The sequence below is a fragment of the Polyodon spathula genome, chromosome 3 (genome assembly GCF_017654505.1).
Source record: "Polyodon spathula isolate WHYD16114869_AA chromosome 3, ASM1765450v1, whole genome shotgun sequence".
Taxonomy (NCBI): Eukaryota; Metazoa; Chordata; class Actinopteri; order Acipenseriformes; family Polyodontidae; genus Polyodon; species Polyodon spathula.
Genome location: NC_054536.1, coordinates 28,512,979 through 28,538,065, shown reverse-complemented (window position 1 = coordinate 28,538,065; position 25,087 = coordinate 28,512,979). Strand labels below are relative to the sequence as shown.

The 25,087-nt window shown below is 36.4% G+C and overlaps 1 protein-coding gene across 1 annotated transcript in view; it reads right to left on the bottom strand.

The window, feature by feature from the left end:
• Positions 1 to 25,087, bottom strand: part of LOC121312946 (integrin alpha-9-like) — a 134,930-nt gene that overhangs the window by 25,185 nt on the left and 84,658 nt on the right. Inside the window, exons 17-20 of the mRNA XM_041244931.1 lie at positions 19,569 to 19,645; positions 14,122 to 14,269; positions 1,749 to 1,835; positions 777 to 856 (exon numbers count right to left, since the gene is read on the bottom strand). Of these exons, the coding sequence (XP_041100865.1) occupies positions 777 to 856; positions 1,749 to 1,835; positions 14,122 to 14,269; positions 19,569 to 19,645 (392 nt within the window). The remainder of the gene's footprint in view (positions 1 to 776; positions 857 to 1,748; positions 1,836 to 14,121; positions 14,270 to 19,568; positions 19,646 to 25,087) is intronic.

Here is a 25,087-nt window from a genome sequence, read left to right as displayed (position 1 = left end):
TGTCATCTCAAGAAGAAAAATTATTCTTGAGACATGTAATGATAGGGCCTAGTTAACAGATAAACAGTCTTTAAACTACACTGATTTATTGAGATTTTCAAACAATTATTATTATTATTATTAGTAGTGGTAGTAGTAGTAGAATGGACACATATTAGATGCATAATTTATTAATTAATTTATGATTTCACAAGGCTTAAAAACATAAATAAAAAGAAAATCAACAACCTTTATGCAAATCAATAGTGATGTGTATGAGTTAATAGTATTGACACGGTTGGTTGTTTTTAGCTTGACCTTCGAGATGTGTTTCACCTTTTTCAGCTCAGCCACAAAATTAGTCATAACACGATAAAATACATTTAAACAAAGAGTGTATGTGCTTGAAGTGGTTTCAGTAACACATGCTTTTGGCGTAACTGGAATTTTGTTGTAAAAAGTTCAGGAATTGTGCTTAGCGTTGACTTCTAAAAATGACGTGTGGTTTAGACATGTAAATAAAAATTAGTAGCTTGTTATAGAAGATTTTCAAGTAAAATAGAATTTGACTTCTGCATAAACTGTACCACCAAATATGGTAACCATGTTTTCTTTATTTTTTATTTTTTTATAGGGATCTTAACTTAGCAAACAGTGCCAAAGACTTGGTAAGATTGTAACTGTGAAATATTACATCTGAATTTTCTGCACACAAAAAAACTACCTTGCCTTTATTAATTAACCTTCTGCTAGAAAACCGCATGCTTTTAATATCAGTAACCTGAAGTGTTCTTTACCTTTGTGTGCTGACAAGGAATTGCATGTTCTCTTCATCTCCGGATAGATGACTGGTGTCAAAAATAACTCCAAGGTGGTACTGCAACAACAAAACAAAGATTTTAGATGGGAAACTGAATTTGTTATGGCATTGTAGTAATTCAATTTCAGTAACATTGTCAGTACTGCTACTGTGGCAGTCATATATCATAAAAGACAGGCCAACACCTGTATCCCTTGGAGTTGAAGAAAGTGTCCTCCGTTTATGTTGTGTTATAACTTTGCCATGGTCACTTATTTTAGTATGTCAGCCAAGAAACGGAAATTTAAATACAGTCATGGAGTTTATGCCATCCTTTCAGAAGAACAGCACTTGTTACAATGAATGTGTATTTGGAGAATGTGTTTTTTTTAGCAAAACACGTGCCACTCTAAACTTGTTCATTTTCAACTTGAGTTTCTGTTGAACTGGGTAAAAGAATGACATATTATCAGATAAGGCAGCCTGTGTTTCGGTTTCTCAAATGATCTTGTGCTTGGGAATAATGGGGATACTGTGTCGGACTACGCTGGTAGCCATGGGAAAATGCAAACAAACATACAATCCGAGAAGCCTAGATAAAAAGAATGGCTTCTTCAGGAAATATAATGGAAACTAGTATTGGGGTCAAGATAATCTTTGGTAAATGAGTTATCAATAAACTCTCCCCTCCTCCCACCTAATGCCAAGGGACCAGCATACAGCTGGGTCACATTAATAAAGAACGAACGACAATAATGTGAACCATGTGTTACAGCTGTGATTCTGGCTGTGTAGAATCACTTTCAATACTTCATAAATATAACAACCACCAGCATTCCTAAGCATTGGTAGATTAAAAGAAAGACCCCTGAGACAAACTGGACTTTCTCCTTCTCTTTGACCATTTGGGTATATGTGTGTGTGTGTCTGTCTCTCTGTCTGTCTGTATAGAAATGTGTGTGTGTCCTACCTTGGACTGTGCTCTCATGAAAGGAAATCCCACACTGCACTTCAGGAAGTCCAACTCCAAGAGTTCACAGGAAATGCCCTTTTCTTCCTGTGTAAAAAAAGAAAAGAAATGTAGCACAGAAAATGTATCTTCTTATCGACAGAGAAGCTGACAAAGACAATATCTCCCAAGGAAGTGGGGCTTTTCCTCGTCTTTCGGCGCAACCATTCAAACCTGAAAGCAGAGTAATAAGAAATCCCCAGATTTATGCTCATGTGGAGACTTGTCCAAGCAATGCCTAGCTCACCAGCTGGGCTATCCAAACAACTGGGCCTTGACCTTAATGCGAAATGTTATGGGAAGCTAAAAATGAATAACTGGTTGCTTTATAAACTAAGGGAGACCACTGCATCCTTGTGTGCCACTGCAGGGACAGAGCAAGATTACCTTTTCACAGCTGTCTGATCCATTCCAAGCTTTCACAGGCTTGTTACTACCATTACAAAATGGTAAGCAGGTAAGCATTGCAAAGCACAGTAAGGTATGGTACATCATATTAAAAAAAAAAAAAACAAGACAAACATGTCCCTTGTGCTGTTGAAGGACCAATCATTTAGTCACAATGTTGTCAAGCAACTCCTGGAGTGTTGTACAGCTATGGCAAAAACTTTAGCATCACCTAGAATTTTAGGATTAATTAAAACAAATCTATATGAACCTAATTTAGATATTTTATTTAACATCATGTAATCCAAGAAACTACTAACATATCACAAAAGTAGTCGCCACAATAGTAGTACAGTATTTCATGTTCGATTTCAAAATGTCAAATTTTTCAATTGTTGTCAGTTTTTTATTAAGTATATTGACAACTACAAAGCGCTATGATAGTCAATATGTTAACATAACATTATTCAACAGGTTTCATTCGACTTTATGAAGCAAAATTAGTTAATTCTATAGGATGGATGATGCAAAACTTTTGGCCATAGCTGTACAGTGTCAGAAAAGTTACCCACATGATCTGCAAACATGTATATTACAAAAAAAAAAAAATATATATATATATATATATATATATATATATATATATATATATATATATATATATATATATATTATAAATTAATCATAGAAAATTTGATTTTATCTTGGTTTTGTGTATCGCGACAGTGCTATTCATAACAATGTGCAATATTATTAGGCATTCATTTGTTAATAGCATTCATTGCAAATTAAGTTCTGCATAATAAACTATATCACCAAATATTGTAAGCGTTTTTTTTTGTTAAATGTGAATTTCTTCTGCCTTTATTTCTTAATGCTGTTAATTAAATGATTAAAAAAAAAAAAAAAAAAAAAAAAGTTTGCAGCCGAGGTCGTCAGTGAATGTAGTAAAACTGCTGCTCCAAAACCATATTTTTTTTTATTATCAGTAACCTGAAGTGCTCGATATGTACAATCCTATAATGTGTATGCCTGGTTCAGCACTTTGTCTTGTACATTGCACTTCTCCATCAAAAGCTATCTTGTCTCATTAAAGAAACAATGAACAATGACAGCGAGCCAACAGGCATAAGGGTGATTCTGATTAAAAAGCCACTAGAGAAACATTATCAAACGCTGCATTAAAGAATTTCCTCCACTGTCCAGCAACATAACCATGCTAGTACTTTACAATCCCCTGTTCTCTGTGCAGCAAAGGAAGCCGGTATGTTTACTCATCTGTCTGCTATTGACACAAAACAGATCATTCTGAGATTATCAGACATTCTGAGGGATACACTAGACAACCTATATTGTGCAACTTTCTTACAGTCTTCTTTTATTTAAGCAAAAGAACAGTCTTAGCTCTGCTGGGGGTCAAACTTATCTTTGGCCTGCAAAGCTCTTCACAACTACTTGGTCTATGGTGTTTACCCATAACAAGCAAAACCATGGCACGTTGAATTCTGTTTTAATTCAACAAAATCTGCAAGTGATTATAATAATTGATTTAAACTGTTTGCCTTATTGCAGGGCTATATCTGATCCAACCACTCTTTAAAAAAAATAAAAAAAACGCCCGAGGTTTTGTCCTTAAACATGCTAAAGAGAGAAACCCTCCCAGTCTGTTTACTGATCCTTGTCCTAAGTGGACAGTTTTGTTGATTGTTTGCACACAAGGCACCCCTCCGTTTCCCAAGCGAGTAATTTAATCAATGCACAATGAGTCAGCCATCACCACATCTTAGCGTAGGGGTCAGTCACAACACTTTTATCTTCACAACTGTCATGGGTCACAGTGGCACATTGGATAAAACGATTTCAGGAACAGGAATGAATCGCTAGAATTTCAGCAAGCCAGTCTCTCACTTTTCTTTGTTTTTCTTATCTCCATTTCCTGTTTACTTTCCCTCTGTCCTGTTCTGTCACAATAACATAAGGGCTGTGATGTACTTATGAACTAATGACTCAGTGTACCTCTAAAGTACACAAGCTGTTACAAACAGTTATTCCTGGTAAATGGTAAAGTAAATAAACCCATATTTAAAATACTGTAATGCCATTATATTTGTAAACAAATATTTGGAAGGTTGTTATGTTACACACTTGTGCTGAAATACCATCTTTATAAGTGTGTTGAATAAAATGTAACTCCATTTCACGTCTGTTGTAACATCACGTTCTGAAAATAGCATACACACACAAAAAATAATAAATAAATAAAATGAAGCCTTGAAAACCAGTAACACAAACAGTTTATTATAGTCCTGCATAAATATATTTATAAGAGAGTTTAACTTTAAAATACATTTTCTTACATCTTCTAAACATTAGCAGCATTACCCCTTTTTTGTGTTGATCATCTTTTGGTTCTTTGGTTGTAATTGATACCTCAATTTCGATATGAAATCACTTCCTGTGCTGTAGTGCAGTTTCACTCCAATGGTCTAGCTGCAATCAAACCACGTGACCAACTGCATCGGAAGTGATTTGATACCAGGAAAAAAAAAAATAAATCTACAACATTGTTAAACCTGTACATCCCATATTAAAGGGGGGTAAAAAAAACCAAATAATCCAGAAAACAAAAAAGGGGAGGGGGCAGTGACAATGAAAATAATATACAATGTAAAAATAAAACAATACCTTTTCATACTATCAAGTTTGATTGTTGAGGGGATTTCTTTCACTCCCCTTTTTGTTCGGTGACATGTATTGCACTCACATTACATATACAGATACTGTATATACAGTATATACACTGTGGCAAAATGGGGTATACTTTGCCACGTTCACAATCTTTTTCAGTGTCTTTCTTGTGTAAAATAAGTACTACTCACAACAGTAGATGAGTTGAAACAGGACATTGCCTGTATGTTTGCTTATTGACAAAAAACACGAAATAAACCAAACAAAAGCCTAGCTCTTCCAAGGTGTGCAAACTAAACTTTTTTTATAATTCCTAAAACTACAACCGGACAAACCCCTCAGTTTTATATACACCTGTCTAAATTACAGTTTCCCTTATTAGTGGCTCTATAGCAGTCAGGAGCTCCCGGTAAGACCCCTTACATCAAGGACTTAGGAGGGGGATGAAACTGGGATATATATAGATATATAAATAATATATTATATATATATGATATAATATATATATAATATATATATTATATATATATATGTGATGTAATTTACAGTATAGATACAGTATAGAAATAACTAAAGAGCAGTTAAGCAAGGAAACATATAGCACAGAAAAAAGGTAGGTTTTTCTAAAATTTAACAAAAATCTTGGTCATAACTTATATCTAGGCTTAGCTGTGACGAGGAAAAAAATGTTATGCATAGCACTGACACAAATACTTTGTTAAGTGCCTGCATTACACTACCAACTAAAAAATAAAGAGTATTTAGACTGGATGTGTATTTCCTGCCATCCTGCATGCTAGCAGAAACATCCCACCCAGAAACAACAACAAGAAGCCTATCTCCATGTCTGTGAGTCTGACTTTTGTTATAAATCAGGCATCACTAGCTCTGGCTTGAACAGGAAATTCATACCTCCCAGCAATGTCTTGATTTGTGTCTTTGAACATCTCTCAAATAATCATCTCCAATCCATTGTGAATTAACCAAGAATTGATGACAGATTTACCAGGACCTTTACTGAGAGTCATCTTTCATTTTAAACTCACCATCAGTAACACACATTGTCCTATTCTAGTGTGGCTTAATATAGTTCAAGCCATGAAAGCATTTGCCCCCTAAAACACTGTGTTTAATGATTTTTTATTTTTTGTTTTGAAAATGTGATCTAAGAAATAACACACAATAACATTTTTTGTTACAACATGCACAAGCTGTCTGTCAAACACCTGCAAGATGCTACATCATTTATTAAGAAGGGACCTGGTTGTTTCCAAATTAATTTTTCCCCGTCTATTAGCCCATTTAAAAATACATATTTAGGTACTGAATATTTGGCCTGGCAGTAGGCATATGTGTTACTAATAGTTGGTCTCAATCACTGCCCCAGATTTTCATACAAAATACTGTTTTTGTAATACTGATATAGGTGTGCACGAAACACTTAGAACTGATATTTTGGGCTGGTTTGTTTGTTTTTTTCTGTTTTTAGATGTGTTTATGTAAAACTATTGATTGAGTCATATGGTCAGGGATGACAAATCTGGTGGCCTGTTTAGCCCTCACGGCTACAGCTGCCCATTGCAATAAAACAGGGGGTTTCCATAGCCCGCCCCAGCGACTTAGCGAGGCTATCTGGTTAGGCTTTTTGTCTCATACTCCTGCTTCAACACACAAGAAAAAAAGTCTGAACATGCACTGCTTTTTTTTTTTTAATTTATGACAAACACAAAGACAAAACCTGTCTGCTTGTTTGGCTGTGCTCTCCTTCTTAACTAGGTTTATTTTTATTTGATATAAGCCTATGCTTAAATCTATTTGTTACCACCGGTTTCTTCAAAAACAAAACACAATACTACCATGCAATCTCCTAGTAACCTTTGACGACAGCAAGATTTTCCAAGATTGGTCAGGCTTGGAAAAAAGCACTTACATTTTGGCGGCTAGCCGTGGGCAGCCAAAGCCTCTACTAACAGGCAGTGGAAACAAGGCATGAGTCACCTAACTGCACTACGATGCCCCTTACTGGTCAGACGTCCATTGACCTAAGACCTAAGGCAGTGAGTGACCTGCATGGCTGGCCCTTGTCTCCCAGTCTTGCTATCATCCATTGAAATGATTGATTTTCAATTCAGATGTATCCATATATTGAGGTAACTGGAATTTACTTTTAATGCAAAGCAAGAAAAAAGGGAAACAAAATGAGAATGTTAAATAAAAAAAATGAGTCGTTCAGTTCAGTTTCAAGTCTTTCTTTAAATGAATGAATGGGTGGAGAAAAGGCCCAGTGTTATCTTACTCAGTGGAGTAAGTATATATACAGTGCCTTCATGCATTTAAATGAGGATTTTTTTCCAGTTATCTAAACACCATACTCCACACTGTTAAGGGGAAAAAAGTTTTTATTGAGAAAAAAATTATATATTAAAAATACAAAACTGAAAGTTCATAATTGGATAAGTCTCCACCCCCCTGAGTTAATACTTGGTGGAAGCACCTCTGGCAGCAATTACAGCTGTGAGTCTGTTGGGATAGGTCTCTACCAACTTTGCACACCTAGATTTGGCAATATTTGACCATTCTTCTTTACAAAACTGTTCAAGCTCTGTCAAGTTCCTTGGGGAGCGTTGATGGACAGCAATCTTCAAGTCATGCCACAAATTTTCGATTGGATTTAGGTTGGGGCTCTGACTGGGCCAGTCAAGGACATTTACCTTTTTGGTCCTTAGTCACTCCAGTGTAGCTTTGGCTGTGTGCTTTGGGTCGTTGTCATGCTGAAAGGTGAACTTCCGTCCCAGTTTCAGCTTTCTGGCAGAGGCAGAAGATTTTCCTCAAGGACTTCTCTGTACTTTGCTCCATTCATTTTCCCTTCTACCCTGACAAGTGCCCCAGTCCCTGCCAATGAGAAACATCCCCATAACATGATGCTGCCACCACCATGCTTCACAGAAGGGGTAGTGTTCTCTGGGTGATGTGTTGTGTTGGGTTTGCGTTAAACATAACACTTTGCATTTAGGCCAAAAAGTTCCATTGTAATTTTGTCAGACCACAGAACTTTTTGCCACATGGCCATAGAATCTCCTGAGTGTTTTTTGGCATACTTCAAACAGAATTCAAGGTGGGCTTTCTTGAGTAATGGCTTCCTTCTTGCCACCCTACCACACAGGCCAGATTTGTGGAGTGCTTGGGATATTGTTGTCAGATGCACACTTTGATCAGTCTTGGCCATAAAAGCCTGTAGCTCTTGCAAAGTTGCCATTGGCCTCTTGGTAGCCTCTCTGATCAGTCTCCTTCTTGCTCGGTCATCCAGTTTGGAGGGACGGCCTGATCTAGGCAGGGTCTTGGTGGTGCCGTACATCTTCCACTTCTTAATAATCATCTTGACCATGCTCCAAGGGATATTCAAGGCCTTTGATTTTTTTTTTATACCAATCCCGTGATCTGTGCATTTCAACAACTTTGTCCTGGAGTTCTTTTGAAAGCACCCTGGTGCTCATGGTTGAGTCTTTGCTTTGAAATGCACTACCCAGCAGAGGGAACCTACAGGAACTGCTGAATTTATCCTGAAATTATGTGAATCTCTACAATTTAACACAGATGGAGGCCACTTAACCTGGTGTGTAATTTTGAAGGTGATTGGTTACACCTGAGATCCAATTTAGGAATACTATTACAAGGGGGTGGGGGGGGGGGGGGGGTGGACATTTATCCAACCAAGCTGTTTCAGTTTTTATTTTTTAATTCATTTTCTAATTTTAAAATTTCTAGAATTTTTTTTTCCACTTGGAAGTTGTGGAGTAGGATGTGTAGATAAATAATTAAAAAAAAAAAAAAAAGAAAAAAAAAACTGTTTTAATGCATTTTAATTCCAGGCTACAAGGCAGCAAAAGGTGAAAATGTTGAAAGGGGGTGTAGACTTTCTATGGGCACTGTATATATTTTCTAGTTTTCAGGATCATAGGCCCTTTTAATAGACCGAGACACAAGAATTTTAAGTTTTTAAGCACTTTTATACAATTTTTATTAATTATAAAAACAAAAGAACTGAAAACAAAACCCTAACTCACAAATGGAGTACTTACTAAACTTTTTTTCTTTCGGTCCCTAACTAAAATCAGATGATTAAGCCATTTAACGATTAGAACAAAACAATTTTCAATCCCGCACAACACAAAAGACAGACTACCTTTGTCCTGGATACCACACAGGTCAAACAAAAGTATGCAATGTTATTATAAGAGCGAAAAAACTGAAATGGCAGTGAGCCGCACATGTAGCAATTAGAAGAGACCATCGCTGGACCAAGGAGATACTAGACTGGATCCCAAGAGATATAAAGTGACCAAGAAGAAGGCCTCCAGGAAGGTGGCAAGATGAAATTAGGAAACACGCCAGAGCAACGTAGATGAGGGACACAGCAGACAGGCTTTGGTGGAAGAATCTTGGGGAGGCCTTCATCCAGCAATGGATTGAAAAAGGCTGATGATGATGATGATATATTATTGCGTAGCATTATAATATAATGATGTTCAGTAAAACAAAAAACACAATATTGTCTAAAGTGCACGAAAAATTTATATTTTAACCAAAACCCTAGATTCAACATTCCTGTATTAACTCCTCAGAGGAGTCAAGTCTCCATTATAAACTCTTATCTGCTATTAGCCACAGTACGAGCAGTAGCAGATCATGTGATCTGAGCACAGGTTTTAATTGGAGGGGTCCAGAGTTTTTTCATCAGAGGAGACAAGCCTCTGTTATAAACTCCTATCTCTATAACCACAGGACTAGCCCAAGTTTTAATTGGAGGAGCAACTCATACCCCCCGCCTCCTGCTAAAGTACTGCTACTGTGTGCTCAATTATGAGTGAAGTGTTGAATAATGGAAATTGCATAATTCTACTTTTTATTCTGAAGATTTTTAATAGTGACCCGAAAAAAAAATCCATCATAATGGTAGGACAAATTTAAAAACTTGACAGAAAGTTAACTATGAAACCAACAATAAGGTGCTACTGGTGCAAGGAGCTTAAGGGGACTCCTAGCCCTCTGCCTTTTTTCTGCTTCCCCATTTTTTTGGGCCACCAGCCATCACTGATCATACTGTAGTATGAGTTAACAAAAATCTCTCTTCAGTTTGGCCACACAATTTTCAAATTACAGGCAATGAAAAACATACAAGGATGCATAGAATAGCAATCTAAAACCGAAAGGCAGTAACAACACATTATTCTAACAAAAAGCAGATGTTGGAGGGAGATCATAGAACCCTTTTCTGACACTAATCAGGGTTGCACTACACTGCTACTCTAGCGTGAGCCTGTGGCATAGATTGATTGACTGAGTCTGTAATTTTGGTTGCACACAATCTAAGCCATTCACTGACGGGGTTGTAAAGGAAATGGAAGGTGACCTCTTCTCAGGATCCTCAGTTCCCTCAGCCTACACCAATACTGTTCTTCCTGGCGTAAGACTATCCCAGCCACTTTACTAAAGTGGTAGCCATTACCCATTGTCACATCTCTAAGTAATGGTGTAACAGGATAGCGTCAGGAAGGAGACTTAGTCAGGAAGCTGCAGAAAGCACTGTTGCACATGTTTATTTACAGACGAACAATAAAGCAAAACAAAGAAACAAAAAGGCACGGGCCAAAATAAAAGATTAAACAAAACAATACACTGGGCACTCAATCAGTGGTGACGGCGCCGGGCACTCAGGCAGTGGCAGCACCAGCCATGGCGCGATACACTGGCCAGGACTGATGCTAGCAACTTGACACTGGACCTTCTTGACATGCTGATGCTGGAGCCTTGGGATGTGCAGGCTGGAGGTCCGCCTTCTCATGCATTCAAGCAGGTAGCTCCTTCTCCTAATATTGGAAGGGGCAGCATACCACCAAGTGCCCAAACTCCCCGCAGCCGAGGCACCAACATGGAGCCATTTAGAGGGAGACATTCATTAGTCGACTCCACCTCGTCTCTCACGAATGTCTCCATAAATTTAGGGTCTTCGTATAGGCACACATCTCGAAGATGCCCATCCTCTCCGCAGACTCCACAACCCAACATTTTTTTCCCCACTCCAGGACGTGCTATCTCACATACATACACCACATGTAACAGGATAGCATCAGGAAGGAGACTCACATTTATTCAACATAAAAGTTTAAACAAAACAATACAATAATTGTGTTGCAATAAATGTTTCTACTTGTCCAGGCTGAGCCAGGCTTTCACAAGACCATCTCCCCTTTATATACATGTGGCCATTCCTCAATTAGCACTCAATTACCTAATTAGGGATTAGCCCCATCCCCGCCAAACTTAAATTCAAAACAATACATCTTTATTAATATAACATAGGGGGGGATTGTGAAATGAGAGTAATAGAATACAATAAGTGTATGTTGGTACCTTTTCGTTGCCATTATGACAAATATATCTGCATATGATGGATAATAGTAAGTTGACTTCACTGTTGGCTTTATTTTAACTCTTTCTTCACCAGAGTTTCCTCAAGTCACTTCTCAGTACAATTTAGAAATGAACTAATTGAGAGAGATAAGACTTATTTAAGTATGATTCACTTTATAGCCCTCTTGCTCAAAGTCCATGAGATCTCCCTACACACAACACATTAACTTAAGAGTACATTTTCAGCAATTACAAGCACTGATTTTGCACAGGTTAGATCTAGTTGTTGTGTTGTGTTTTAGCGCTGGTTCATGCTGGTTCACAAGATGGCAATGTTGTGCAAAACCCCCCCAAAAAAACAGCTAATTTAAAATGTTATGATATCAACCAAAATAAGCCCTTGTCTTTCTTTACAGATATCTTTCTGTAGAAGGCTAGCTTTAAACATCAGAAAAAATTAGATAGCATCTCAATGTCATTTCAGAGTTTAAGCCACTACAGTTACACAAATGCCATTCTCTTCATTGGAATTTGCTGTATTTCTTCAAGCTGCTGTAAACATGTGCTGGGTTTTAATAACCAGCAAGAAATCAGTAGATACCAGTAATTCAAAACCATTATAAGTCAACAGCTGCTGCAATTCCTAGTGTTAATTATCTATTTTCAAAACTGAGTGTAAAATGAGATAGCGATCACTCATAAACATTGAGCCAAGTGACATTAATAAACTAAAGAAGGTCAAAAGAATGCAATAGAGCTCTGTGCGATTATATTGAGAACCTGTAGGTTCGCATGTGGCTTTTGAAGTTTACATGTGCAGTCATATCCTCTTAACTCAACTCATGCAAGAAAACAGCTGTGAACGTTGTACAGCATAATATCAAAGCAGAAACTTTCACATATTTCTAAACAATTGGTTTACATATTACAGTACCTGCTGTCTGGTCATTCCTTAGATACCAGTAACAAGTCATACAAGAAATGAAAACTGATTTTTAAGCTTTGTTTTTAACATACAAAGGGTAATCAAGCCCAGTATTTCAGCATTAAAACCACACAGAATTGAAGAACTCTGCATCTGTAAGTTACCCAAATACTTTACAGAAATCATCAGTTAATTTGTATTAGCAGGGTTGTATGCTGGATACAACATATTGCCCTGCTTTGTGAGTTAAGCAAAGTCACTTGTATTGCTGCCCAAACACTTGATTGTGTCCTGTAGTACCTGTACTGACGCTTGCAGCTGCATTTCTAATTTCCCTGAAATGAATCCAGATCCTGACAGTTTTTGCAGCTTTAGGTTACAAGGAAAACAAAGGAAAACAAACTTGGAACAATGTAAGATAACACTGTCCCTGCTATAAAGCGCAAGGAGTTGAAAGCAGTAAATGTCATCTTATAGTTAGAACAAAGTGGGCCCCAAGGGGAACTTATAGTTGGGCTTTGTTTGAAAGCAAACGGTCAAGCCATATATCTAAGAACTCTACATTGTTGCGACTATGGGGCTGGATTCAGATCACCAGATTATGGAGCCTTCATATAAGCTGGTCCTTAGTGTGCAGCTATCTAATTAAAGACCCAAGAGAGCAAAGGCCAATCTATCCAGAGTTGCATGAAAAATACGCTCAGGCATAATCTGAGTACCCATATATTAATACAAGACAAGACAATACAATATAGCTGCCAATAACATTCAATACCACAATAAACACCATGCTTGGATTAAGATATTTCGCATCCTATAGGTTCTCAATTAATGTTTGGTTTGGACTCCCTATCTGTGCAATGTAAGTTCAGAGGTATAAGGTTTTGATACTCTATAGTGCATGTAGACTTATACAAACATTCAGATGTATTAACTCTTACGAACTTCCAGTTTTACACATATTGTACACAAGCTTTAACCCAGCAAGGCTAACAGGAGTCCATTCACCTTTGTCATCCTTTAAAATATGGCTTCAAATCAAATTACCCTTCTCCTCTGCCTTACTGGGGAGCAGTATCGTAGTTTATGTTAAATCTAGCTCCAGTTCTCTCCAACAGGGTGGGTTAGCCCTTTTATGAAAGACTACAATACACTGAGCATCTAATATGGACTACTATTATCTAGAAGCCAATAGATGCTGTGAAGGACAGTATTGGATTTGGTATTTCCTGGATACCACCCAGTTTTAATAGCAATGTCCTGCCTGAGTATTGACACTATAGGGATGAAGGCTTGAAGATGAAGACTTTTGACATTGGTCCATCAATATACACACAATCAGGGCAAACGTCAGCCCTAGAAAGCAGCCTGAAAAGCTTTTGACACATTTTTTTGTTACAGTGTTCAAATATGTACCCCAGTCTGAATCACAGAACTGGTTACAGTAGAAAGATGGCCTATGCAGTACTCTCCATGAGCCTGAAGGTACAAAAGGTACCAAAATATCCACACTGTTATTATTACATACCACATTTCTAAGGAAATTTAACCATGGTAGATTTTGGCTAGCCAACCACATTTTTATCAGCATATCTTCTTACATGACTGAATAGAGATATTTCCATAATAAACAGAGGAAATTATCTAGAAAAACCTTATTGTGTTTCCACACCAATTTATTCTTTATTACTGCCAAGGGCTTACCGATATTGGGACTGATATCAACAGTTGTTACGTGCATAAGCCTGTGCATCAACTGTGACTGGGAACTGATCTTGTCAGTTCTCAAAGATAAGCAGGGTAAGTATTTGCAAGTGTTTAGTAAGCAGTGTTAGTGGCTCAGTAAGTTGGTTTGGTAGAGTTACAAAATTCAGTACTAGATCCATATATGAACTAAGCGAGCCAGTTCTTCTTCTCCCCTACCTTCTGCCACATCTTGATGAAGTAGAGCTCTCTGGAGAAGTTGAAGTAGACGTTGGTGTCATAGGCATCGTCCCCGGCGTTGGAGATGGAGACATTGAGAGAGATGTTCTTCACGGCCCCCAGTGCCAGGTAGGGCTTGGGGTCCACGCTGTCGGGAGAAAGGGGGGATACAAGAAAAACAAGAATTGAAAGGCGTCCCCATCTGCCGTAGGTTCATTTTACATCCCAGTTAAATGATAAAAAATGTTTTGGTATGGTTTGAGCTGAATGTGCAGTTACCCAAACAGATTTCAAACAAGATTCTTTCAGTACCATTACTGCAATTGTGGGTGGACAGAAACTGGTTTTTGTTGAGTGACAACATGTGAATAAAGCAGAGGCATTTAAAAAAAAAAAATGAGACTGCAGATGGAACCCGACTTGATATTGGAACAAGCTGAAGTCTACTTTTACAGTCAATTGAAACGTGCATACTAGAATTGACTTTGACTGACTGGTCCACCACCGAAAAAACACAACTTCCCGAAAAAACTGCACCGTAACTGCATTGTATGTTTCTGCACTGCCTACTGCTTTCATTCACTTGGTAAGGAAAACATATTGAATTCTGTGAGGGATTTGTCCAGACATACTGCAAAGAAAAAAAGCACTATGAAGAATGAAAATAAATCTTACAGAATAATAAAAACAGCATCTGAAGTTGTACCCTCTGTTTTTTCTAGGTTATCTAGAGACGAACTACATCGACCATGACCAGGAAAATCCTTTTACCCATGCAGAGATGTTATTTATTCAAGCATTACGCTCCACTGCTTGATTCTGGGCACCGGGTCAAAATCTGGTTGAAATTGAGTGAAAGTTTAAAAAGAAACCATAGGCCTCCTTTTAGAAGGTAAAGCTCATTTCAAAAGGAAAACCAATCTTCCAAAACTTCTCGGAAGAATATATTCAATCTCTCCATAATATTTCATGTTACTTTTCCCCAGTCTGCAGGCTTTGGCATCGTTTTAAATTCAACAGAGGAATGTCATAAAATATGCTTTTAAATGGAAATGTAATTAAACATAGAATTGTATCAAAAATTAAAATTGTATGTATATAATATTACATGACAACTACACAAATATATATATATATATATATATATATATATATATATATATATATATATATATATATATATATATATATATATATATATACAGACACACACACACACACACACACACACACACACACACACAGTGGCTCTGAAAAGTATTCACACCCCTTGGACTTTTCCACATTTTACTGTGTTACAACATGGAATCAAAATGGATTTAATTAGGAGTTTTTGCCACTGATCAACACAAAAAAGTCCATAATGTCAAAGCGTAAAATAAAATCTACAAATTGATTTTGAAATCTACTAAATTAATTACAAATTTAAAACAGAAAATTATTGATTGCATAAGTATTCACCCCCTTTGCTATGACACACCTAAATAAGCTCTGGTGCAACCAATTGTCTTTAGAAGTCACATAATTAATTGAATGGAGTCCACCTGTGTGCAATTAAGGTGTTTCACATGATTTCAGGTTAAATACACCTGTCTCTGGGAGGTCCCACAGTTGGTTACTACATTTCCTAACAAAAACTACATCATGAAGACAAAGGATCATTCAAAGCAAATCCAGAATAAGATTCTTCAAAAGCATCAATCAGGGGTAGGATATGAGAACATTTACAAGGCATTGAATATCCCCTGGAGCACAGTATAGTCCATTATTAAGAAATGGAGAGAATATGGCACAACTGTGAATCTGTCTAGAACAGGTCGTCCTCAGAAACAGAATATCCGGGCGAGAAGGGCACTAGTCAGGGCGGCCACCAAGAGGCCTATGGCAACTCTAAAGGAGTTACAGTCTTCCACGGCTGAGCTGGGAGACACTGTGCATACAGCAACAATAGCCCGGGTGCTTCACAAAACTGGCCTTTATGGGAGAGTGACAAAAAGAAAGCCATTGTTGAAAAACACTCACATCAAATCTCAGCTAGAGTTTGCCAGAAGGCCTGTGGGAGACTCTGAGACCAAGTGGAAGAACATTCTATGGTCTGATAAGACCAAAATACAGCTTTTTAGCCTCAACACTAAGCGTTATGTTTGGCGCAAGCCTAACACTGCACATCATCCTGAGAACATCATCCCTATCGTGAAGCGTGGTGTTGGAAGCATCATGCTATGGGGATGCTTCTCTGCGTCAGGGCCTGGAAAGCTTGTGAAGATAGATGGCAAAATGGATGCAGTAAAGTGCAGAGAAATCCTGGAGGAAAACCTGCTGAAGTCTGCAAGAGACCTGGGACTTGGGAGAAGATTCATCTTCTAGCAGGACAATGACCCCAAACATACAGCCTAAGCCACACTGGAGTGGCTTAAAAACAAAAAGGTCAATGTCCTGGAGTGGCCCAGTCAAAGCCCGGACCTCAATCCAATTGAGAATATGTGGAAAGAGTTGAACATTGCTGTTCACCAAAGGTCCCCATCCAACTTGACAGAGCTTGAGCAATTTTGCAAAGAAGAATGGACAAAAATTGCAGTGTCCAGATGTGCAAAGCTGGTAGAGACTTATCCAAGTAGACTCATGGCTGTAATTGCTGCTAAAGGTGCCTCTACCAAATATTGACTGAAGGGGGTGAATACTTAAGCAATCAATTATTTTCTGTTTTGTATTTGTAATTAATTTAGAATTTATTTTTCACTTTTACATTATGGACTTTTTTGTGTTTATTAGTGGCAAAAACGTCTAATTAAATCCATTTTGATTCCATGATGTAACACAATAAAATGTGGAAAACTCCAAGGGGGTGAGAGCCACACACACACACACACACATATATATATATATATATATATATATATATATATATATATATATATATATATATATATATATATATATATATATATAGATATATATATAATACAACATAGTAACATTGATAGTCCATTGTAGTTCACCAAATGTTTCAGGAATGAATAAGACATGTGTTTTACTATTAGCATGAATACATACTCTCCCTAATCTCCCTATTTCATTTTTGTCTTTGAACAAAATGGTCCATTTACTGTATAATATAATATAAACCCATTGTAACCAGTACTGTATTTACTGATAGAGAAGAGAATTTCATTTATTGTTCTGATTTCCTTGAGGCTGGGATCATGAGCCAACCGAACTGTTTAGTCTAGTCTATCGATTGTTCTGCAGGGTGGTGATCTCAGGAAATGAGAGGTAAGGTCTTGTGATGAGTGTGTAAGTGAGGTAGCACCTGTAGTGAGAGCTGGGAGAAAGTGGGCAGCAAAGGACACGGTGGAAGACGCGAAGGCTGCCCTTCGTATCAGTGATATCATGGGGCAAGTACAATAGGGAAGAGGAGGAGATCCTGACCGGAAAAGGTGCCCACTGGCTGCCAATCAGCCAGACTATAGAGTGCAGGTGAAGCCAATTACTTTTAACTCGTGAAGGGATAAAAGGACAGTTCAATATTTGTTGAGTGAGAGGGCAACAGAGGAGAAAAACGCTGTTTGTGAAGGTTTACTTTGCTGTGCTTTATAATACTGACCAGTAAACTGTATTTTGGACTGGGTTTCCAATTCTGGTCTGTGATTCAAGCCTGATGCTTCAAAATCTTTGTTTTTAGCCGCTCAGACAATTCTTCCACCTGCTGTACCGATAATTTTCTTTGGACATCCACTTCTTTCAAGCATTTCAGTAAAATTTGTTTAGTGGTACATCTTGATTATTGCTCTGAGCGTGGATTTTGGTACTCCATGTTTCTTTGATACTGTTCTGCAACTATTTTCTTTATTATATTCTGCTACGAGTGCTTTTCTCAAATGTTAATCCAACTCCTTTATCTTGACTATCATCTGCTGTGTTACCAAAATGTTCTTCTTCAACAGATATTGGAAATAATTACATCTTTCTGGCTATTGACTTTATAATGCAACTTAGTTACCGTGTAATGGTTTTCAATCTATCTATCTATCTATCTATCTATATATATATATATATATCTATATATATATATATATATTTATATATATAATATATTTGTCGGAAAACATTTTTACAGACTAATAATGTAAAGGTGCCAATACTTTTGTCATGAACAAATATTTGAAATTGCTTAAGCACTTTTTTTTTTTTTAGAAAGATTGTAAGTTAAACTACCAGAATTGTGCATTTTGATCATACTAATTAATGGTCATATTAATTAGTGTCTAATGTTCAATACATGCTTGTGTTCAACATGTTTTCTTGGATGGTCTTATATTAAATGTAGGGTGTCAATACTTTTGTCAAATGATTGCAAGAAAATGTAATAGTAAAAACTCCCCTAACCACCCTAGTCATAAGTCAGGGTATTACTGGTTTTAAATATAAATAACTTCAGATACTGTATAGCAGGCTTTTATTTTCCTGTATTTTGTGATATATTAGTACTGTACTGTAGTATACCGCTTGTATGGCTGCAAATCCATATGGATCCCAATAAAGCCACTGCTATTTCTATGATACCCATATTCCCTGGAAGTCATATTAATTCAAACAAACTGTAGAGTGATAAAGGCACGTTTTCTGTATAACCCCATCACCATGGGATACACATCCCACGCTGTGGATAATATTATGCATTTGGGTGAATTATACTGACTGTTATACATACAGGATTTATTTTCTAGTGATTAACATTCTAACTTTATTATAATTAAACATACAAAAGCAAATCAGAGTTTCTTTTTTTTTTTGTAACAGATATCTGCCTCAGTTTGCATTCTCTGAAAACAATATGTTTTTTATTCTTTGATCAATAACATCTATTGGAGTGAGTGACTTATTTAGAATTTAATTATTCGTATTAGCTCATGTTTTCAGCTTGGATTTGGCCCAGACTTAACAAGGTGCCAAACAAACTGTAATTGTTAGCACCAGGCACCGTTAAACAAAACGGCCCCTAACAGGCGGCTGTTCATACCTTGGACTCACCACTAGGTGGCAACAGTATGTGTTACACTGATAAGCAAAAGAGGAGCAATTTGGACATAGTTACAGATAATACTTTCATTGTATAATGATTTGAGCTTTCAGGTTCGGTATGTCAGACACATTCTTTGACAGAACAGTGAAGTAATGTAAACCAAGGGTTATTGTAAATAAAGCTGAGTGCTGTAGGGTTGGGAAGTTGTGGTCCGGGAGGGTCATTCCAATCCAGGTTTAACAGGTAAACTGTATAAGATAATTAACTGCTTTAAGGTCTGGATGGAGTTTTAATTGGTTCAATTAAACAATTTAGAACAGGGCTGGAACAAAGACAGAAAGAAAGTACAGACTTTGGCCATCATTCCTTTAATGCATGTGTGGCAAATATGTGGTGACGCCCATCTGCTACAAAATGAACTTACCCAGGCAGCAATAACCATCCACGGAGCCTCAGGTCTGCAGCACAGTCGTCTGATAGGCAGTTCCTCTCAAACACTGTCTGAAAAGATAAAGGAATTAAATGTGCCATTAGACTATAGAAGCTCTAGGTTGTGGTATTTGATATATTAGTTACAAGGTAAGGAAACATGGTCATGAAAATGTTACATGTGTTATTAGGACAAGACCAAGAGATTTGATGAACATACTTTATATCGCCACAGAAGTCTTGGACCATTGATGCTGACACTTATCAATGTAAGAAATGTACCATTCTCATGCAATGGAGCACTTAAATCGCAACTTGGTACTGGTTTAAATATCAGTTATCTTAACTAAAGTAATGTTATTGTTTAGATGCACTTTATGTATTATTTTCTTCTTCAGTCATCACCCATTTGGCCTTAAATGGCTTTCTAAATATGTCCAGCAAATGCAAGAAATATCACATTTGCTTTATGTGGTATTTCTTACTTAAGTGATTTTTATATCCACTAAGGGCAGTTCCTATGCATTATTATCTGTATTAATCAGCATTATCACATTCTCAAACTTGGGGGGGGGGGGGGGGGGGAGCCTTTGCATCAAATTATAGCACACAATTAAATATGTATAGCCCTGCACAAACCTGGATCAAATCTGCTTTAACTTAACCCAGTTGACCCTGGCTCACATCTAGTTTGTTTGAAGCAAAATGCAATCACCCATGACATTCAATGGTACATTTATATTATGTAATGAGGCACAACCTATTTAACAGTATGCTTGTTATTAGCTTGTTAAAATGTTGTTACTTACACCACATTTTCCCTGTAATAAATTAGCTATTAAAGAGTGGTGAGGGTAGTAGCCAGTTTGCAGACTAAGGGCCTGTCCACACTATGCCTTTAAACCATATTATTTGCTTTTACGGTATTAAACAGTGTTTAATACTGTACTCGAGACCACCTCGGGAGGTAATCTAGAGTCCGGTTCTAATTAGATCGCAACAGGTAGTACAGTTTGTCAGAAATGCGGATGCTGTAATACCAAACTAAATTTTTTGTGTATCTTCTAATATCCCAAAATGCTTTGTGATATGCTTTGTGGTATGTTGAAATACTCAAAGCAGGCTCCTGAAGGACTTGCTAACAGTGTACAATCCGCACTAGGTATTTATTTTTATGCTTAAAAGGATATTTCTGTCAAACTAGTGGGAAAAATAACAAAAGCACAACGTTAAATTAGGCGACTGCAAAAGTGAAATGCAAGTTAAAAGTAGGATCTGGGATGAACAATTTACGTAATTTGTCAGCCGTTTGAAATAAAATTAAGGGGACCAGAATTAGGCTCAGGCAAGATATGAAGGTAAAAACAAAGATTGTTTTGTAATTAACAGCTTTTTCTGAGTTTAATTATGAAACAGAATCAGCTCAATTTGTTTAAAGGGACATCACCTGATTAAAAATAAAAACTGAACACGTACGAGCCCTATGTGTGTGTGTGTGTGTGTGTGTGTGTGCGCGCGTGCATGTGTGTATATGTGTGTTGGCATTTACTTTTTCCAAATATGGACCTCTATTAATATGGGTCATAACACATTATTTTAAAATAAAATACAGAGCATGGTGGAATACTATTGTACTCATTTCCACTGCTCATAGCGCTACTGGGAATTGTAACCAAACTACTTTAATAGTGTGTGTACGCATTAAGCCCAACTAAACATGAAACAGTGCTTCAGTGTGGATGCTTTGAGCTGAATTAATTAGAACGGTTTCGAGTACGGTTCTCGAGATCGGTTATGTAGTGTGGACAGGGCCTAAGCAATTCTAGTAGTTGTAAATGTGTCTCTCTGAAAGTGAACACCTGAACCTGTTAGTTACCATTTATTAAGATGTATTCCATACTGTCTTAATCATACTAGATTGTAATAGGATTTGCAATAAAAACTGAAGCAGTTTTACAATGCTGAAAAAATGTCTCTAAGAATGGCAATGAGGCAATATCTGCATATCCTGTTTATACAGTTTGCCATGGTTACGGTTAGAGACAGCTTACTTATAAGACTGGATTCTCCTGGATTGCCAAGAATTCTAGAATTAGTTCATTGTTCTGTTTTTAAGTAACTTTTAATGTACTAAGAACCACATTTATCAAGGTCTGTGTGCCAAAATGCAATTTGCACCATTTTTTTGTGAAAGGAAAATAAAGCAGGATGTGTGTTAAAAGAGCCACAATAAAAGCATGCACTGTAAAGTACATACAGTATTTAACTCACAGTGATTGTATTATTTTTAATAAACGTTTAGAGTAGGAGCTGTAGGTTTAATTAAATTAACTTTACAAGCCCAGGGTCAGATCCATCCTCATCACCCTCTATTCCCTGCTGAGTTGAGTTTTACAACAGGGCTATTCTATTAATAGACTCATTAGGTACTAGCCACAGAGTGCAAATGATCTTTTCCTCTCGGCTGTTTGTTAATCACCTCAATACAATGCAGCACTGTTTCATGCCCTCAAGGGGGTATAAAGCCGTTTAATTAGTTTCCCTGGACGAATAACATTACATACAAATTAAAATAATGAAGAGAAAAAAAAAGTTTACACTGCCTCTTATTTGGATAGTTTTGCAGTAAAACAGCCCTTCCCATTACATACCTTGGTAAAGATTTAAAAACTTTGAACTTCAGACTTTTTACACAGTACGTTTTAAATAACAGTTTGCTCAATACTTGTGTGAATTAATTGCTTTAGTTATTATTCAAGAAGGGGCCACTTGGAAATTGGCGAAAATCCATCTTGTGTAACTCCTGTACCTGTTTGCATTTGGTGTTATAGTGGACATGACTGACACCTTTCTGATGTCTCTGCAGCCATAGTCTTCCCCTATCAGTAACCATGTAGGCTTTTGTGACGACAATCTGATCACTAGATATTTTCTATGTTTTTTGGCATTATTTAAAAGCCTCCCCAATCCACCATTACATTTTAGTACTGCATTAATCATTTTTAGCATTTCAAAATAATTTTATCCCGAAACACTACAGGACCTGATTCGTAGAAGTCAGCATGGGTTTTAGAAACATTTTTAATTAAAACCAACACAATTTCACAACCCACTTACTAAAAGAAAAAAAGCTGCTGACCAATATAAGGCACTTTGCACTTTAAAGAATGTCTCCACAAAGAGAATAAAGAAAACACTTTTTTTTTTTAATTTGCTATGTGTCAAAAAGTCTGAAAAAAAAAAGTGTTTTTTTTCTTTGTTCTGTTTCAGTCAAAATGTTTTTATGCAAACAACGTTGCACAACGTCAGTGGTCATGTAGAACTGATTTTTTGAGTGTGCGACCATTCCCATCTACACAAATATCAACATGAAGCAGGTATGTGCATGGATAGTTGGTTTGCTACTGATAAATCAACCAAATACTTTATGAGAAATGCCGAAATACCTAAATATATATATATTATTATATATTCATATATATTCAGCACAGGTAACAACAGTTTTGCTTGTCACACACGTAACAAAAGTTTTGCTTTTGTGGATGAGAAAAAAAGTTGTAAGAAATAGATGTCTACAATTATTAATTTCAGCAATTTCTTTGCAAAACTCCAGAAATGCTAATTCAAAAGTATTCATACCCTTTGATGCTATGATAGTATTGTCTACAAGGTGCTAGAAATTTCAATATGATAATACATTCCTCTAATGACACAGGAAATTTAGTTCCAATACATGTCAAAATGGATTCCACAGCATACCAAAAGATATTGGCCAATCAAACCCACTGCTACAAAACTTGGTTTAAAGCACAACTGAACGTTCCAACACAACAATGATCCAAAGCACACATCAAAATCTACTTCAGAATGATTAAAGAAGAATAAAATCAAGGTTCTGGAATGGCCTAGTCAAAGTCCCAATCTAAATCCGATTGAGAACATTTGGTATGAGTTGAAGAAGGCTGTGCACAAGAGAAGTCCTTAGAATTTGAATGAACTAGAAAAATTTTGCATTGAAGAATGGCCAAAAATCACTAAAGAATCATACCAAAAGCTCATTGACAAATATTATAATTGTTTAAAAGAAGTTATTATTGCTAAAGTTGCTTTAAACTATGTATTAATTTAATTTTCCTGTCAGGGTATGAAGACTTTTGAATTAGCATTTTTGGAGTTTTACAAAAAAGAAATGCTGAAATAAATAATTGTAGACATCTATTTCTTGTAGCTTTTTTTCCTCATCCACAAAAGCAAAACTTTTGCTACAAAAGATTTTTCCTATGATTCTTTGTTTTTGAGAAATTTCAAGAAATGATAAATTTCCATTGGGGTATGTAAACTTGACAACAACTGTGTGTGTGTGTGTGTGTGTGTGTGTGTGTGTGTGTGTGTGTGTGTGTATGTATGGTATATATATATATATATATATATATATATAATATATATATGGGCATATTATTTTTCATCAATTACATTGATACTAATGAGAGCATAAAAAGTACAAAAGAAAAATGAGGGAAATGCAGATCTTTCAAGAAAGCTGGGGGACTTTGTATAAATGGATTTGAATATGTCGAGGATCGCCTTTAGGTATAGTTTTATTTTCTGGTATGCCATTAAAAAGTGGTATGCAGCGCACTATGCCTGCTCACACATTCCTAAACAACTTCCACTAACAAATCACGGAAGTGCCCATTCAAATCCGATACGTTATACTGTTTTTGGTCTTTTAGATATTTTTTATGTAATTTATCACATTTTTCCACCATTAAGAAAATGGTATGCGAATATTTATCATATGCAATACATTTTTTTTTCTTTTACTTCTGCAGCTTCGCGGTGGACTTCTCATGTTGTCTTGATCGTCGTGAATTGTTTTTTCTTTTCAGAGAAATTGATTGTCTGTTTCCAGTTTTAGTTTGCAAAAAAAGTATGTATAATTCATGGTCTGCAAAAAATTATGTATAATTGATGGAAAATGTGCCACTGTTTGACAATAGGAAAATACTTCACATCGCAATTGATTGCAACTGTATCAAAAAATCTCACAGTACACTACTTTCTAACATTACATGGGTATATTGCAAGTCATTCCCTTTCATATGTTTTAAGTAAGCAGGTATTAATTAAAAAAAGAAAGAAACTAACTTGAATGATTTTCCCATCATTTTTAATCTACACATTATTAAGGACCAATCGATTATACTATATTATATTATGTAATGGATAAATAACAATCAGTGTTGAATCAGTAAAAATAATGCATTGTTTTGAGTACTGTTAATTATTTTTGATTATTTTCTTAGCAATTCAACAATTTGAGTTTGACTTAAAAAATGTCTTCCTAATTTATCCTTTGCTTAATTAGACCGTTTTACTTGTTTTCAGCTCTTAAACAGTTGCAGTTAAAGTTACTTATAAAATGTTACAGCTAACTTTAAATATGCAACTGTTCAAGAGCTGAAAACAAGTAAAAATATCTAAGCAAATTATTTGTTCAATTATGGGACTAGT